General features: G+C 37.3%; 1 protein-coding gene across 1 annotated transcript in view; it reads left to right on the plus strand.

The window, feature by feature from the left end:
* Positions 1-16,344, plus strand: part of PTPRQ (protein tyrosine phosphatase receptor type Q) — a 221,273-nt gene that overhangs the window by 159,889 nt on the left and 45,040 nt on the right. Inside the window, exon 30 of the mRNA XM_089652140.1 lies at positions 15,789-15,870. Coding sequence (XP_089508266.1) covers positions 15,789-15,870 — 82 coding nt within the window. The remainder of the gene's footprint in view (positions 1-15,788; positions 15,871-16,344) is intronic.

Below are 16,344 nucleotides of genomic sequence, written 5' to 3' on the forward strand. Positions count from 1 at the left end.
GCTAGCATAGTTTGATATATATAAAAGATATAAAGGGGGTCAAAATTTTCCAAGACTTTTCTTCTTGCTCCCTGAGCATCATAGCCAGATTTTCCATCTCTTGGATATCAATAATTTGAGCAAGGTAGTGTGCAGGGGCGGACTGACCATTTGGAAACTAGGGCACTGCCCGAGGGCCCGGGGTCAGTAGGGGGCCCTATGAAATTCCCCTGGTACCTTTTTCATAGACTTTTTTGAGTTTGGGCAAGGACACAGGGGCCCCATGATCCCCTATTGCCGCCCCTGGTAGTGTGTTTTAAATTCCATAGTGCTGGAATGCAGGCTTTTGCTGCATTAAGAAGATGCTTCAATAGTGAATTTTTGTATTGTTTGTTTGAAAGTGGTGTATTATGTAAAAGGAAAGATGCATGATTTCCTCCAAGAGACACTCCCCTTATCATTTTTAATGCCTGCTCTACCATGGTCCTAAAATCCCTTAGTTTGGGGCACTCCCAAAAAATATGGAGTAAAGACCCCTCAAAATTTAGGCACCTCCAACAGGTATTTGGGACCTGGGGAAACATGCAATGGATCACCTATGGCATCCTGTACCATTTTGTAAGGAGTTTGTATCCTCTCTCCTGGTACCTACTGGCCAATGAGGCCTAGTAGGCAAAGAGCAATATTCTTTCTTTGTGTTTTTGAGAAAAAGTGTTTTGGTCCTGCTCCCAACACTGTAAGAAGGGAAGCTCTTGTAGTGCATTCATAGCTATCGAAGAAACACATAGATGAGATAATGAATGAGATTATGAAATAGCCTTATTGATAAGATATTATAGTTGTAACTGTCTTGACACTATGTCATTGCTCTTAGCATCACCAATTCATATAAATATCAGACTCGAATTTCCTCATATATCAGTATGTAAAACATCTGTTTCAGCTGTATGTTTGGTAGGGCTCAGAGATCTGTGAAGACTATGGCCTCATTATCATAACCACAGCTAGGAGACATCTTTCATCAGATGATGTTTGTTAAAACATCCCACTTTCAGGATGTACAGGTTGTTCTATCATTTCACCACTGTTTGAAAATAAGGAAATGGATATCCAGCTAACAAGGTGATTGTTTGTCATTAGAAAATTGTACTTACACCTCTTATGCACTGTTGTTCCCAAACTGCTTGTTGGAAATCCTTATCCCTTTTAGCATAGGCAATCCGCACATACGCCCACATACTGTATATTCACATATTTTTTCTAATGTCTGATGGCAGCAAAATTTTCAAATTTAATACAGTAGAATTCTGATATTTTTTGGTTTGTGTAATTTATTAGATTGTTCAACTTTATCCAGTGCAGTTTTGAAATAACATTGGAATATTGCTGCAAATTGTGAAGCATGTTCATCACTAAGCAAATTGAGGCAATGTAGTGTAAGCGCCTGTTTTCAATTAAAGTAACATTTGTTCTTTAGCTGTCAAGTTATAGTGGTTGTTAAAGACACATTTACCCTATATGAGTCAGTGCAAAGAAACCTACAAAGTTTACATAAGACCTTGCTGCTCAAATGTCAGAAAGATCAAAAGAACCAATGTATAGTTGAATTTACTGAATCCATACAAAATACAATATTAGTTTTAGGTTGATATGGCTGTTCAACCGGCTTCTGTCAAACAGGCATGCTGGATAACCAGCATCTGATTAGTGAGGGCAGCCAATAGCTGCCAGCGCTGATCAGCATGTTCTGGCACCACAAAGTCACAACATCACTTGTATTAGTACAGCGATCTACCAGATTTTTTTTTAAATAACACACTCTAATTATTAATTAAAGATAAAACCTTTCTCATACCTTCCTCTTACATTGCAGCCTGACCAACCTGCTTACATACTCACATACTCTCCAGCCACTGTACAATATGGATGGCTAATGTCTGTGAAATACACTATAGTTTTTTTTACTATAAATGAAATTCAGTGTAGTTTTTATTTCAAGATAGCCCTGCCATTTCTCCCTCTTGTTTTGTGGCTTAAAGAAAATGCTTATATACTGTTCAGCCACTGTAAAATATGCGTGACTTCTGAAATAATAACATTGTATTTTTATTTCAAGATAAAAACTTCCCTGTCAGTCCCTTGTACAGTACATTGAGGCCTAACCAAGGTGTTTACCTACTGTTCAACCACACATATATTATATTATAATACATTATATTATATCTGATATTATACACCATAACTGTATACACTATATAGGACACTACAGTGTGGTATTGCAGTAAAAGAGGTACAAACTACACCACTGTTTTACCACTAGACAGCTGTTGAAGGCATTAGCTTTATTTTTTTTAAGAGGACACCTTCCTATTGCTTAAAGATTTGTTTTGGCTTTTTTAATTCAGGCCTATACAAAATTCACTAAAACTAGCTAAAACGCCTTTTTGTCATGTCTTAATGAAACAAACTGAGGTGCTGCTGCTGTATAAAAAGAAGTATTACCACAAGTATAAAATGCTGGTGAACACACCCAAAGGACCCACTGCACATTATACTTTCCTTCATTATAATCTGAGCAGAGTTTGGGAAATAAAATTACTTTTTCCTTATCATCAGGGCTGGTTGTAGCTCCTCCTCAGGCTGAAGCCCAAATTAAGGGTTTTTCTATGGGAGAGCTACAGCCAGCCCTGAAGTTCTTGCTACCTCTACATTCAAGTTGTTAGCATGTTTTCTTGTGAATAACAGTGGCTACAGAGGAGCACTGTCATATACAAAAACATAAGTCCACATCAACACAAGCCAGATACTTAGCATGTCTAAGAGAGACTAGTGGGAGGTGATGTTTGTTGTTGAGTTTATGTTTTTGTGAATGACACACACTGCTCTGCATCCATCCACTGTAGTTTATAAGAAAACAAGCCGACAGCTTGATTGTCAATCCCTTCCAAAATGGCAGGAGCATCTGTGCTCAATCAACCTAGTGTTTTATGTACAACATTATACATGTAGGGAAGCAAAGGAGTCATAGGGCTGCATGATTAGAAGAAGAGCTTGCAGCTTGCAGAAGAGGGGAAGATGGGGCTGTGTGGGTTCTGTGTGCACTCTCCGTCATGTTCCCTCTCCACAATGCTGTCACTCAGTCCTTTTTCATTCAATGCTGTCAGACAAAAGTGTGTGTGTGTGTGGGGGGGGGGGGGAACTATCTGGCAATACTGCTCAGACACCACAGCATAGATACCATACTTATGAGCACTGGTTCCCCTTGGGAACACTTTATACTTAAGACAATCAGCTTAAACTAAGGGCAATTATTTTTTAGTTTTGAGCAGAGTGATTAGAACAACTGTCAGTTTTTATTGCTGGCTGTGCCCCCCTTTAGGAGATTCCTCCTCTCTATCTGTCCTATTTACTATTATCATCAAAAGTGAAAGTACAGCACTACCTGCTTGGAGTTTGCATGTTCTCCCTATGCCTGCATGGGTTTCCTCTGGGTACTCCGGTTTCCTTCTACACTCCATAGACATGCTGGTAGATTAACTGGCTCCTGTCTAAATTGCCCTAGTATGTGTATGTATGAATGTGAGTTGGGGACCTTAGATTGTACACTCCTTGAGGGCAGGGACTAGTGTGAATGGGTAATAAATATGTAAAGTGCTGCGTAAACTGACAGTGCTATATAGGTACCTGTAATAAATAATAAATAAATCCCAAATTTTGGGTTGACACCAGAACATTAAATAGAGGGGAAATCTTCTAATGAGGACACTAATTCTTGTGACACTCAGAATTCCTTTCCTTTGGAGGGATTTCCTCTCACTTCATGTTTGGCTATGGGGCAGGAAGTGAAGGAAAATCTCACCTATGGGACACAAATGGCAAAAAAAAGACAGGGGTTATCACCCCCTTACTTTATCAAAAATTTAGTTTTACCTTTAGTTACACTTTGAGGTTTGGTCCAAGCACAAGTTACTACTACAATTATACTTCCAGCTGTCAATGGTTGTTAAGGATGCCGGTGGGTGCAGACACCACTGAATCCTGAATCATGTTGATAAGCCCTAAGTCCTCATCAACATGAGCAAAAAGTGTTTTGCCAGGGGGGTCCTCCCCTTGCAAGTTACCCTTCCCATTTTAAAGCATGTGGCCTAGTATGGTTCAGGAGGAGAATAGCTGCATGAACCTCCTTCCTATTTTCCCGGTTCCACATTTCAGCTGCAGTTTGTTCGGTCAAACACCCATTTGTTCACAATCTCCATAGACTGCACACTGGGGTTTATTTGCTAAATCTCGTTCACTTAGAATCTGGTGTAGCTGTGCATGGTAGCCAATCAGCTTATAAATTCAGGTTGTTCAATTAAGCTTTAGCAATAAAACCTGTATGCTGATTGGTTTCTCTGCAGAAGTGCACAACATTCTGAGTGAACTAGCTAGAAGTAGTAGTAGAAATAGTAGAAGTCAGGGGCGAACTGAAAACTCATGGGGCCCCCGGGCAATAGGAGATCATGAGGCCCCTGTGTCCTTGCCCAAAAAGCCTATGAAAAAGGTACCAGCGGCATCTCATGGGGCCCCCTACATACCCCAGGCCCTTGGCCAGTGCCCGAGTTTCCAAATGGTCAGTCCGCCCCTGGTAGAAGTCTTAATATTTCTCCAGCTGGTTGAGTGCTCTTAAATTATAATTATAGCCTATTTTCTGTATTGGGGAATGTGAACTCTCTCAGTCGAATGGTCATATAGCTATTTTCTCTTAGGATTGAATGGTAGGCAATGTTACATTGCATGCAACAAAGAAATATTTACGCTCATGTTACAAACATTACGGATATCATTCGTTTTGCCTGCACAAATGGTGAGACATTCACAAAGTTAATTTTTATAAATATACCCCATTCTGTTATTTGCCAATTCTAATTTAAATATAGAGAGAATACAGAAAACCCTATTTTACACCTCTAACAGATTGCATACCGATTTTTAATATTATAAAATTATATTGAAATCATGCTTCATAAAAAGGAAGTTTAATTCAGAAGTAACTCAATTCCAATTACATATGCATCTGCAAAGATAAGTCCTTTTAGATTGATTGTCAAGTAGATGTCCATATCACCTATAAAACAGGCAAGTAATTGGAATTGTGTAGAGAATAGGTTGCGCTAAAGTATATATAAATATATAAAATAATAATCAAATAACAAAAAAACAGAAAATATAAAAAACATCAAAAATAAAGTCCTGCAGACTATTACCCCTTGGAGCTCATCCTGCAAATCCTTATTGTTGCTGCCATCTGCTGATTACTGCTCCCAGAGCAAAAAGCGCTTTATGCTGGTGTTTCATATATCAGCATATTGCTCTGGTGAGTTTGATTTAACCATTTTTGGTGGTGGATTCACTTGGTGACAATATATATTTTTTGGACGCTATTGATTATTTGGGACTTTATTATTATGGACTTTATTTTTGATTTTTTTTATATTTTCTGTTTTTTGGTTATTTGATTATTTTATATATTTATATATACTTTAGCGCAACCTAATTTCTACACATTTGGTACATCCTATATATTTTTATAGGTTAGGTTTGCAGCTTATTGTTTTTTACATATTTTCCATGGCGCTGGTTCTATTCTTTACAAGTAATTGGAATTGCAGGTAAAAAAAAAGCTAAATCATTTGATTTGAATCAACTTTCAGGAGGAGCAGTCTCAATCCTGTTAAAAAAATATCTCATACTATCTAGCCCCTTGATCTAACATAACGTGTTCTAGCATAGAACAACCCCTCCCCCATTCTCACTTTCCTTAACAGCTTAGCTTAGCAGTGAGATCCTCTTCCACCCATAATTGTATGGCTATGGCTGTATAGTGAGTGTCCATAAACTTAGGTGGGTCTGTATTGCAACAATAGAGACACTAGAGGTTCAACTCCATTTATGTCTATACAGACTCATTGTTCATGTCCGGAACTGAAGAAGATTCCAGGCAGAGGAAAGTCTGTGGTATGGATGATCCCTGCATCATGAGCTTCACAAAGCTGGAATTTATGGAAGGATTAGAATTTAGAATCCTCTTGTTGTCAAGAACAATGAACAAAGAAATCTAGTTTATTTTAAAGAGCACAAAACATTTCTTCCTATTTTCTACATCTGGATGGGTTTACACTGGAGTCAGCCAAAGATGTCTTCAACCTATAAGGTCTTTTGCCACCTGTCAAACATGGTGGGGTATTTGTAACAGCATGACCAGCCATCTCGTGAGTCATCAGGTCTGATGATTGATCTGCATGGCTGTATAATAGCCAAGGAAAATGAGTTTGTTTTACAGGACCAGGTGGACCCTGCGGTACAAACTTTGGTCCTTTTTAATACTCCCATATTCAAGCATGAGAATGCCCCCATACACACTGCTAAAATATTAAATGGTTGTTTCATGATTAACAGGACCAGGGGTGGACTGACCATTTGAGCACTCGGACACTGCCTGAGGGCCTGGAGTCAGTAGGGGGCCCCATGAAATGCCCCTGGTACCTTTTTTATAGGCTTTTTTTGGGTGTGCTTTGAGTGTGGGCAAGGACACAGGGGCCCCATGATCCTCTATTGTCCGGGGGCCCCATGAGTTGTTAGTCCTGAACAGGACTAAGTAAAATGCCTACCATCGATTTTCCATATTTAAAGACAAGTGGTGCTTTATGGGATGCTTTCGTGTGTAGAATGCACAGTAGATGTCTACCTTGTTCATCTCTCAAAGCACAGCAGGTTATCTTTTTTGAAAAATGGTGATAAGTTCTGCTATATACAGTTTAGGACTTACAGTATTTTAGGAACTGAAGCTGTTGTAAAAACAATGAGAGGCTACACACCCTAATAAATCCCTGATAGTAATATGTAGTTAGGTGCTTCCATGATTACATCCATGTCTTCTAACTCAGTCTGTGTATGTCATTTAATGACTTTTAAAATGTCATTCACAGAACACTTCAGTTTACAAATATAAAATTATGAGTAATAAATGTTCAAATTAGAAAATCTTCCATGGGCAAAAACTTCAACAACTGACCATGATGTCAGATAAATTATATTTCTCTTTAAGTTCATATAGCATTTTAATGTTCTCAGTTTAGTAATCAATTTTCTCTTTTATATGACACTGTGACATTCATCAGTTCTGGCACCAGAAATGTAAGGTTATTCAGTGGATGTGTGAATTGTAATATGAGTGGAATAAGGCTTTTCTAGACTAAAAACCCAGACATGAAATTGTATACCAGGCAAAGGATATCCAGAGTTAAAACAAATTCATAGTATTTTAAATATAAAAAGCCCGATACAGTTTAAGCTAGCAAAATGTAGTATTTGGCCACATGTATCCATAAATTAGATTTTATGGTTGACATAGAAATAAAGTAGTGTTCCCACTGCAGACACATTTGTTAGTCTATGAGTACAGAGGTAAAGGTTACTTAGACAGAGTGTTGGATGTCAAATTATATATAAAAGGAAACAAAGACAGCAATCCGTTAGCAGTTGTGTGTGTACATTACATAGACTGTAGAAAATTGGTTAACTTGGTGCTGTCCACATTTTTCAAGCAGTGGACCAGATAACAAAAGAATTTGTCATTTCTGGTCTTTCAAAATGTCAGCAAAAGCAGATTTTACCAATTCCCCGAGCCAGAACCATAGGTTTTTCTTGGTAGGGAAGCCTTGTTTTAAAGGCCTGTGCTTACAGTAAAGCTGACCTTGCCTAAAACATTTAGAATGTAACAACAGTGCTGCTATATCTGTGTTAGTCTTTCTTCACATCAATTTCTGTGAAGTCACTTTCTGTTCAAGGCCCAGGCTATCCATGGGACATCTTCTGCCCAAGTCTAGATTAAAACTCAATAAAAAAATAAAAACTCAAATAAAAATTGACTGTCCCTAGCACTACAAGTGTTACTTATTTTTGTTTGGGATGAACAGAAAACCAGTTATACTTTCCCTATCCCCCACTCTCCTGGCAGCTGATGCTCTTCTCCATTCTCCAACAATCCAGGTTGTGGGTAGGCCTTTGATGTTCTCACTTACAATGCAGGACTGCTGTCCTGGATTGTACATGATGACTTTGGAGTGCCTATGACTGATGGAGCAATGAATAAAAGCAGCTTCAGAGGACCAGTTGTGCAGCTGGTAAGACGTCGGCAGGAGCAAGGAATGAGGTAGGTATAGCTGCTCTTTTGTTTCCCCTTGATAAAAACAAACAGTCCCACTGCAAGGGTCCAATTTTAATTTTAGTTCAGTTTTAACATGTATTTCCACTATTGCAATCAAATTTAAGAAAACTCCATTATATGTTTATTTGTTTCCATTCTCACAGCATACTTAACAATATGCTAAAAAAATAATTCTTGCCTTTCTGGATATTTATTTGAAGCAGGCCTAGAGCAGCCTGCAAGCTCAGGTATGCAATTGAAATGAGAGGAAATTCAATCTCTCACCACTGACAAAGAGGTACATGAGTTTTGACATATGAACATACAATGGTAATATGTAAGCAGCATTTTTAAATTATGCTATGCGAATAAGAACAGTAGGTGTTATTCCGATTTGTCTGCTAAATTGTTAAACATCAGACGTTTAGTGGACAGTGGTATTTGATGGAAGGGCAGGGAGCAAGCTTCATGCCAGGAGGCAGTAGGTCTTATTTTTAACTTAAGTACAGTCAGGGCTTAGGCAAACTGTATCTCAGTACTGTTGTTACCTTTAAACATTTTTACAAAATGGTTTGGATCAAGTAAGGTCGAGTGAAGCCATGTAAACTAACCTCTGACCTCCCTACCTAAGGTTTACTTGTCCTTCCTGGTTACCCAGGTCTCCACAGTGGGTGTAAAGATAGAAAGCAAATATCAATCCACTGATCTCCCTTGTTCAGTATGAACGCAGAGGCGTCCAGGTCTTAGCACTTCTGGGTTCAGGGCTGGTAATCCCTAGCCTTTTAGGCCAGTTAAGCAGCTGATCGAGCACAGCCTGTGCTCGATCAGCTTCAGCAGAGTACAGGGGTAGCATTTTTTGGTTTAATAGATGTTTAATGTCTCCTTAGAGAGAACCAGCCACCTGCACTATGCAATCACATAGGATGCTTATCAGCCACTTGTAATAGCAATAATAAAGTAAAAAAAAAAAAGTTTAATACATTAAATTTAAAAACACCCAAAACTGCTTTTAAAAGTCCCCAACCCCAAGCAAATATAAATGCAAACACAGGCATTGGGTGCACACCTGTTCAAAAACAATAATTGCACTGTACATATTGGGTATTGCCGTACACTTTGAAGTGAGACCAATAATTCTAGGACCATCGTTCACTGTAACTCTAGATTAATGAGCTGAGTAAAGGCTTTTAAATTTCTCCTAAGGACATTTTTGGATACTGTAGTTTTTCACTGTTTCACATAAGTGTGAAGTTTTGAGGCTTGACATATTTGGTATCTATTTACAGTACTTAAAGCAACCTAATCTTATTTATTTCAAGTACTTATATAGCTCTGTCAATTTATGCAGTGCTTTACATATATATTGTACATTCACATCAGTCCCTAACCCTCAAGGAGCATACAATCTCAAGTCCATAACTCACATTCATACATACACATACTAGGGCCAATTTACACAGGAGCCAATTAACCTACCAGCATGTCTTTGGAGTGTGGGAGGAAACCCATGCAGGCACAGGGAGAACATGCAATCTCCAGGCAGGAGGTGCTGTGGCTGGGATTTGAACCATCGACCCAAGTACTGCCAGATGGAAGTGCTAACCATTTAGCCACTGTGCTGCCCCTTGTGAAATCTCAAAAAACATCAGTGCAGCACTGTAAAGAAGAATATAGTGCTACCATTCTAATAAAAGTGATTTATATAGTAAATATGACTGTTATTACCATAAGACAAAGTGCAGGTGTGCTTATAGATTAAATAATAATACAAAAACCGCATGTAAATGCATAGACTTGTGTCCTTACTGCTGCTGACACTTCTTGTGTTCCCACAAGTGAAAATGATATGAATAAACCTATGTTGCACTGCCACAGAGATTTATTTATAACCTATTCTTATATATTGTACCAATTTTATGAATGTTAAACTAGCATCATTTTATTCTACAGAGTCTCTGCTTTTAAAAAATATACCATTTTGTGTGTGTGTGTGGGCGGGGGTTAAGTAATCTTTAGGACTAAAATGTGCATTTTAACATGTGTGCAAGGAAAAAAAGTTCCAGCTCAGAAAGGGTTAAAACAAACATGTCTGACTTACTGGGACTACCATTGCTGACCTCTGAAAATATAGTTGAGTCATTAATAAACCTATTGGTTTCCATACTCTCTGAGTCACTGACTCAGAACAAGCATGAGGGTCAGAAGAGTCAGATATTTTATGAATTGATGCCAAAGAGACAGCATGACAGTCAGTGAACTACCATATACAAAATGTATGCACATGTATGAAGTTTTTGGTTCCTATAATCTGTAGAGATGAGTGAAACTGCCTGGGTTCGGTTTGTGAACCATTTTGCAAATCTTGAGTGAAGCAAATCTCACGAAAGTACGGGTTGAATGCAAATCTTGTAATTCAGTTCTGACCATTTAGAGGGCTATACAAATTATCATAAAACCAACAGCATAGGAAGTTGAACACTTCCATTTGAATAAGTACCAGTGCCCCCAAAAAAGATCTCTCGCTACACATATTATCTTATCGACTTATCGGCTCTCCATAACATCTCCAACGTACACTGTCAATATGGCTGCTGTGAGCCCACACTTTTATAGAAAGAGGGCTGGAATATCCATTCCTTTAAATAAATTACTCTTGTGACCAAACCAAAAGTTCACAGTTCATGAACATCACAAATCCTGTTTTTTTTCCTGCAAACTCATGGTAGGGGCCAATCCAAGCCTTATTCTTAGAGTAGAACTATAGGCAAAACTTTTGTTCCATTTTGGAAAGAGTATGTGAGGGATATAACCCCTGTTAGTTTATTTATTTCCATCTAAGTCCCATTGGGTAAATTTACCTTCACTTCCTGCCCCATAGCCAAAACAGGAGGTAAGGGAAATCTCTGTCAATTATGGAATTCTTTGGGGACCCCCAGGTCACAGAACTAGTGTCGTCATGGGAAGATCTCCCCTCTATTAAATTTCTGGGGACAAGCCAAAATCTGATATTACTAAAAAATAAAAATAGAGGGGGTAAATCTCCCTAACGGAGGGCACAGACAGCAATAAAGACCTATTATGTGTTCTAGTCCATCTCCGCTCTATCCAAAACTGAAAAAAAAAAATGTTTTACCTTTAGATATACTTTAATGATCTGCACTTTCACTTTTATCAACCCTCCTAAAGTTCTGACAAATATTATTTTGACACTTCAAAAAGGTATGTTTCTTTTTACTCACTCACTTTTTACTCAAGTGACTCTCATTAGCAACTTGTGTCAGAAGACATTTCATACATTTTCCAATCTGTGTAATAAAGCCCTGTTACTTTCCCTAAGCCTAGCTCTTTTACTATAATGTTGCTCCTAGTGCAGAACTCTGAACCATCATGACATTTACAGGGTGCAGTGATAAAAACTGTCATTCCTATCTGCTGTCAGCCGGAATGACTTACATCTGCTCTGTAGCATATAAAGAAGTAGGCACACAGAGGGCTTATAAAGTGGTGGAGCATGAAATTACCATTACATATCCTAGATCTAGGCCCCTTCTTCAGATGTATACTTACAAGAGAAAACATGCAATATATAGACTCATGCAATACAAAGAACCATGTTCTTTCAGGATATGTAATTAATTTGGATATTTCAAACAGCAGTATGTAATGCTTTGCACCAGGCATACATTCCGATCAGGGAATATGTTGAGAATTCTACACAAATGTGTGTCAAAAATTCTGTTCAGAAGCTTGAATGTTCATGCACTAAGCTTATAAATTTACTGGAAAACATAGATGATACCTATGGGTTATTCCACTTGCCCTTCATGTTATTAAAAAGTCTTACTGTGAGAATAGTAAACCAGTAAACTAGTATGCCAGAAAATTGCATCTTAATTGGACTGCATTCTGGAGCATTAACAGATGCGACTGCATGTGTCCTTATTACTGGGAAATGGTAGAATAATAAAATTTGATAGGATCATTTCAATGAGATTTAAAGGGTTGCATTGTTTTATTGACTTACATGGCCTATGTTTTTTTTTTATTTTTTTTATATTTTGTTTTTTTCATAGTTCAAGGAAACAGCCATTTACAGAAATTCACTAATTAGCTATAAAAGTGTAGCATTATGACCTAACCAGAATGTGAAAAGCTAATAGCGATACAGTCTTAATAACTTTAGAATATCCTAACTGTTTAGCTTGTTACAGATACAATATGGAAGAAAGAAAGTATTAAAAAAGCATCCTATTTACCAAATATTTAAATGTTTTGTATTTAAAATTTAATGGAAAATTATTTGTATATGTGTAATACTGTATGTGATAAAATCATAATAAAGGTTAGATAACGTAATGCAGCTAAGGACTGGTGAGCTGCAATATATTACATTTTTGTTGTTGGGTTTAGATACACTTTAAAGTATAACTAAAGGAAAAACTTGTATTTTAAGTTTTGGATAGAGTGCAGAGGCATTAGAACACCTGTCAGTTTTTACCGCTGCCTGTGCCCCTGTTAAGGAGATTCACCCTCTCTGTTTGTCCTGTCTACCATTATCATTGAAATTGAAAGTAAAAGAAACTTCCCACATTTTGGGTTGTCCCCAAAAAAGTAATAGAGGGCAAATGTTCCAATGAAGACACTAGTTCTGGTGACCTGGGGGTCCCCAAGGAATTCCTTTAATTTGCAGGTATTTCCTGTTTGTTTTGGGGTAGGAAGTGAAGGAAAATCTCTGTAATGGACACAGAGGTTATTACTCTCCCTTGCTCTATCCAAAATGAAAAAAAAAATGCCTATAGTTCTACTTTAACTACTTCCCGCCCGGCCTATAGTCAAATGACGGCCGGGCGAACCTCTCATCCCTCTGGGAGGGTGTCATATGATGTCTGTTCCGGATTGCGCTTTGCGCGTGCCCACAGGGCCATTCTGTGGTGAGATCTGTCACCGGCTGTGTACCTCGGACACGATCGATGATGATCTGCATACCAGCCCCATTGCCAGTACCATGTGACCTGCTGTGACCAATCACAGCAGGTCACATGACAGTTATATACAATGGATGGCTTCCTTTCATGCCATCCATTGTAAACAAGTGCGTCTAGCTGTTAATGGTCACAGTGATCACATGCACAGGCTGGGCCAGTCACAGCCCATCTGTGTCATGTGATTAGCCATGGCCAATCACAGCTAATCACAATAAAAAAGCTGAATGAATCAATTTCATTCAGTTAAATGCTTGCTTATAGCACAGACATTCTTTGCTATAAGCAATCAAATTGTGTAAAAAAAAATACTGATTACTTCCCCAAAGTAGTATAATGTTACTATGGTAACCTTATACTACTTTGGTCATAGTGTAATATGAAAATGTTTTTTAAAAAAGAGAAAAAAAAATATAAAAAAATAATAAAATGAAAAAAAATTATAATTTTTTTTGTACTGTCACCAGTCAGTGTCCCTGATCACTGCCACACCAGTTATATGATGATGCTGTACTGCACTGGTGACAGTATGTAAAAATAAAAAAATTGTGAAAATTATTTTTTTAATTCATTTTCAGAAAGATTATGACAAAAAAATTACAAAATAAAAACTCACCATGCCTCTTATTAAATATGTCAGACTGTCTACTTTGCAAAAAAGGGTAATTTGGGGGATATCTGTACTGTTCTGCCATTTTTGGGCCTCAAGAAATTAGATTGTCTGTCAGTACTTCAGGATTGATCAATTTTCAGATATATCCTATAGTTTAGGACTAAATAATAAACACTGATAGGGTTAATTTCACCAAAGAAATGCAGCAGAATATATCTTGGCCTAAATTTATGAAGAACAAATATTTATTTACAAACTATAACAGAAACAAATAAATGTGTTTTTTTTTCAAAATTTTCTTTTTTTTTGTTAATTTAGCAAAAAATAAAACCCCAGTGGTGATTAAATACCACCAAAAGAAATCTCTAGTTGTGTGAACAAAATGATCAAATTTTAGTTTGGGTACAATGTTGCATGACTGCTCAATTGTCATTCAAAGTGTGAGAGCGCTGAAACCTGAAAATTGGCCTGGGCAGGAAGGGGGTAAAAGTGCCTGGTATTGAAATGGTTAAGATGCAGTTGATTTACAAAGTAGTAGAGCATGTTCACACTGCAAAGTGAATTTCCACTTATCTTAGTGAATGAGGTGAAGCCAAAAGAATATTCTTTTTGCAAAAAATATCCAATGATGTGCAAGGAAAATAAAAACAATTTATATATACAAAAACTGATTTTGCTTGCACATAATTGGATTACTGAAGTCAAAATTGCTTCTCCTTATTCACTAAGTGAAAATTCACTTTGGTAGTGAACTGCCTTTATTCCTTTAGTATAGTACTCCTGTCGGTACCCTAGAGTGCTACTGGAGTGGCACCAAAGAGTCTGTGTATAGCAGTTTAAACTATTTAGTTTTCCATTCACTCCCATCTTATTTGTTTTATTCTGTTTTAATGTAATTAAACAATATAGCACATTTTAATTTGTTTTAATTCATCATATTTACAAAAATGTATTTAAGGGTCCCATTCACCACTTCCATCAATTAGTTCCTAACTTTTAGATTCACTGCATGTTAACAATTGTCACACATTGTGCTGAGATTATGTGCATGTATCAAGGACAGAAATCAGAGTTGCTAACAGAAATAGCAGGATTAGTATCCCTCTATACACAACAGTGACAATCAAACATTACTGTGCATTATAAATCTTTTCCTATTGTGGAGTTAACCAGTTTTGAGCTAGTTCATTGTTTTTTGACCCAGCTAACTTTTATATCATCCTCTCCTAAACATTTGACAGGTTTTCATTCAAATTTCAAAGGAGACATCACTGTTGTCTCTACCTTGCCACTGAGCATGTTAGATGGGTACTTTACAGGAAAATGATACAATATAGATTATGAATATATCTTTTTCCACTGTTCAAACTGACTTTGTTTAGGAACACACTAAAATAAATAAATATACATTGTGTGATGTGAAACAGTCTCATTTTGTATGTGTAGGATTAATAGTTAGGCATGTACCGTGTGCTATACAATCAATATCACATTTATAAATATTAAACAGCAGCATCATGCAAAAAAAACGTTTTGGATGCCAAACTATACCGCATCGACATATTTGAATGTAATCTCTGTTGCAGGTTACTTAGTTATAGGAAATCACTCAAGTAAGTTGACCAAAGTTGTTTTTTTTCCTTCTATTCTGAGCCTGTGGATTTAATAGTGTGATGAGTGTTAATGTATGGTGCCTTTTCATGCATTTACAAGGACAACCTGCATATAAATCATAAAAGCATGACTAATTGCATGGTAACTGGAGAAATGCTTTGTCTCTCTCTAGGGTGAAACTTGCATGTGTGTGTTTTAGCTTGAGAAGTCATTGTGAGATATTTATACAGGCTGAAAACTCATGTTATTATGAGAATTAAACCAGTGCTGAACTTATAAGCCCCAGCCTGTACAGAAAAGATGCACTTAAAATAGTGTTATATGTTAGGAAACCAAATATATGATTATTCCGGGCTTGGCGTTATTGTGAGGCCAGTACAGGATGTAATTTAATCTTGTCCTTTCTGCCTAGGCCTGTGAGTAAGAAAGCGTTCCTGCAGCATGTTGAGGAGCTATGCGCCAATAACAACGTAAAGTTTCAAGAAGAATTTTCGGTATGTTCCTAACAGTTGTCGCAACATCGCAGGGCCTCCAGTCATTTTCACGTGTCACATTTCATATCCATTTTAAGCATGTGAGACCAAGGAAAACTGTAGCCTTGATAATCAATACCCAATTACCAGAGTGATTGTTTAGAGGGTAATATTACACTGATTTGGGTTTTACAAGATACATTGTACCAAAGAATAAATTACTTGGACAGGGCTAAAATTATCTTGGGTCATGAGTTAGCTGGATCTTATGTTTTATTACATTTATGTTAACCTCGCGTTGTATTTTGTATGATATGATAAGTGACTGGTCTTTTTTTTATTTCATCCTGACCACACGAGTGTGACAGGGCAAAAAGACATAAGGATATTTTTCCAAATCCTTTATATGGTTTCAGAAAATAGGAATAGCACTGTGACGAGAATAGTAACAAGAATAGAACAAATATTCTATGTCTAGTTGGACATCTTCCTATC

Source organism: Staurois parvus, unplaced genomic scaffold (assembly GCF_062004578.1).
Source record: "Staurois parvus isolate SC_StPar_1 unplaced genomic scaffold, SC_StPar_1.0 ptg000025l, whole genome shotgun sequence".
Lineage (NCBI taxonomy): Eukaryota > Metazoa > Chordata > Amphibia > Anura > Ranidae > Staurois > Staurois parvus.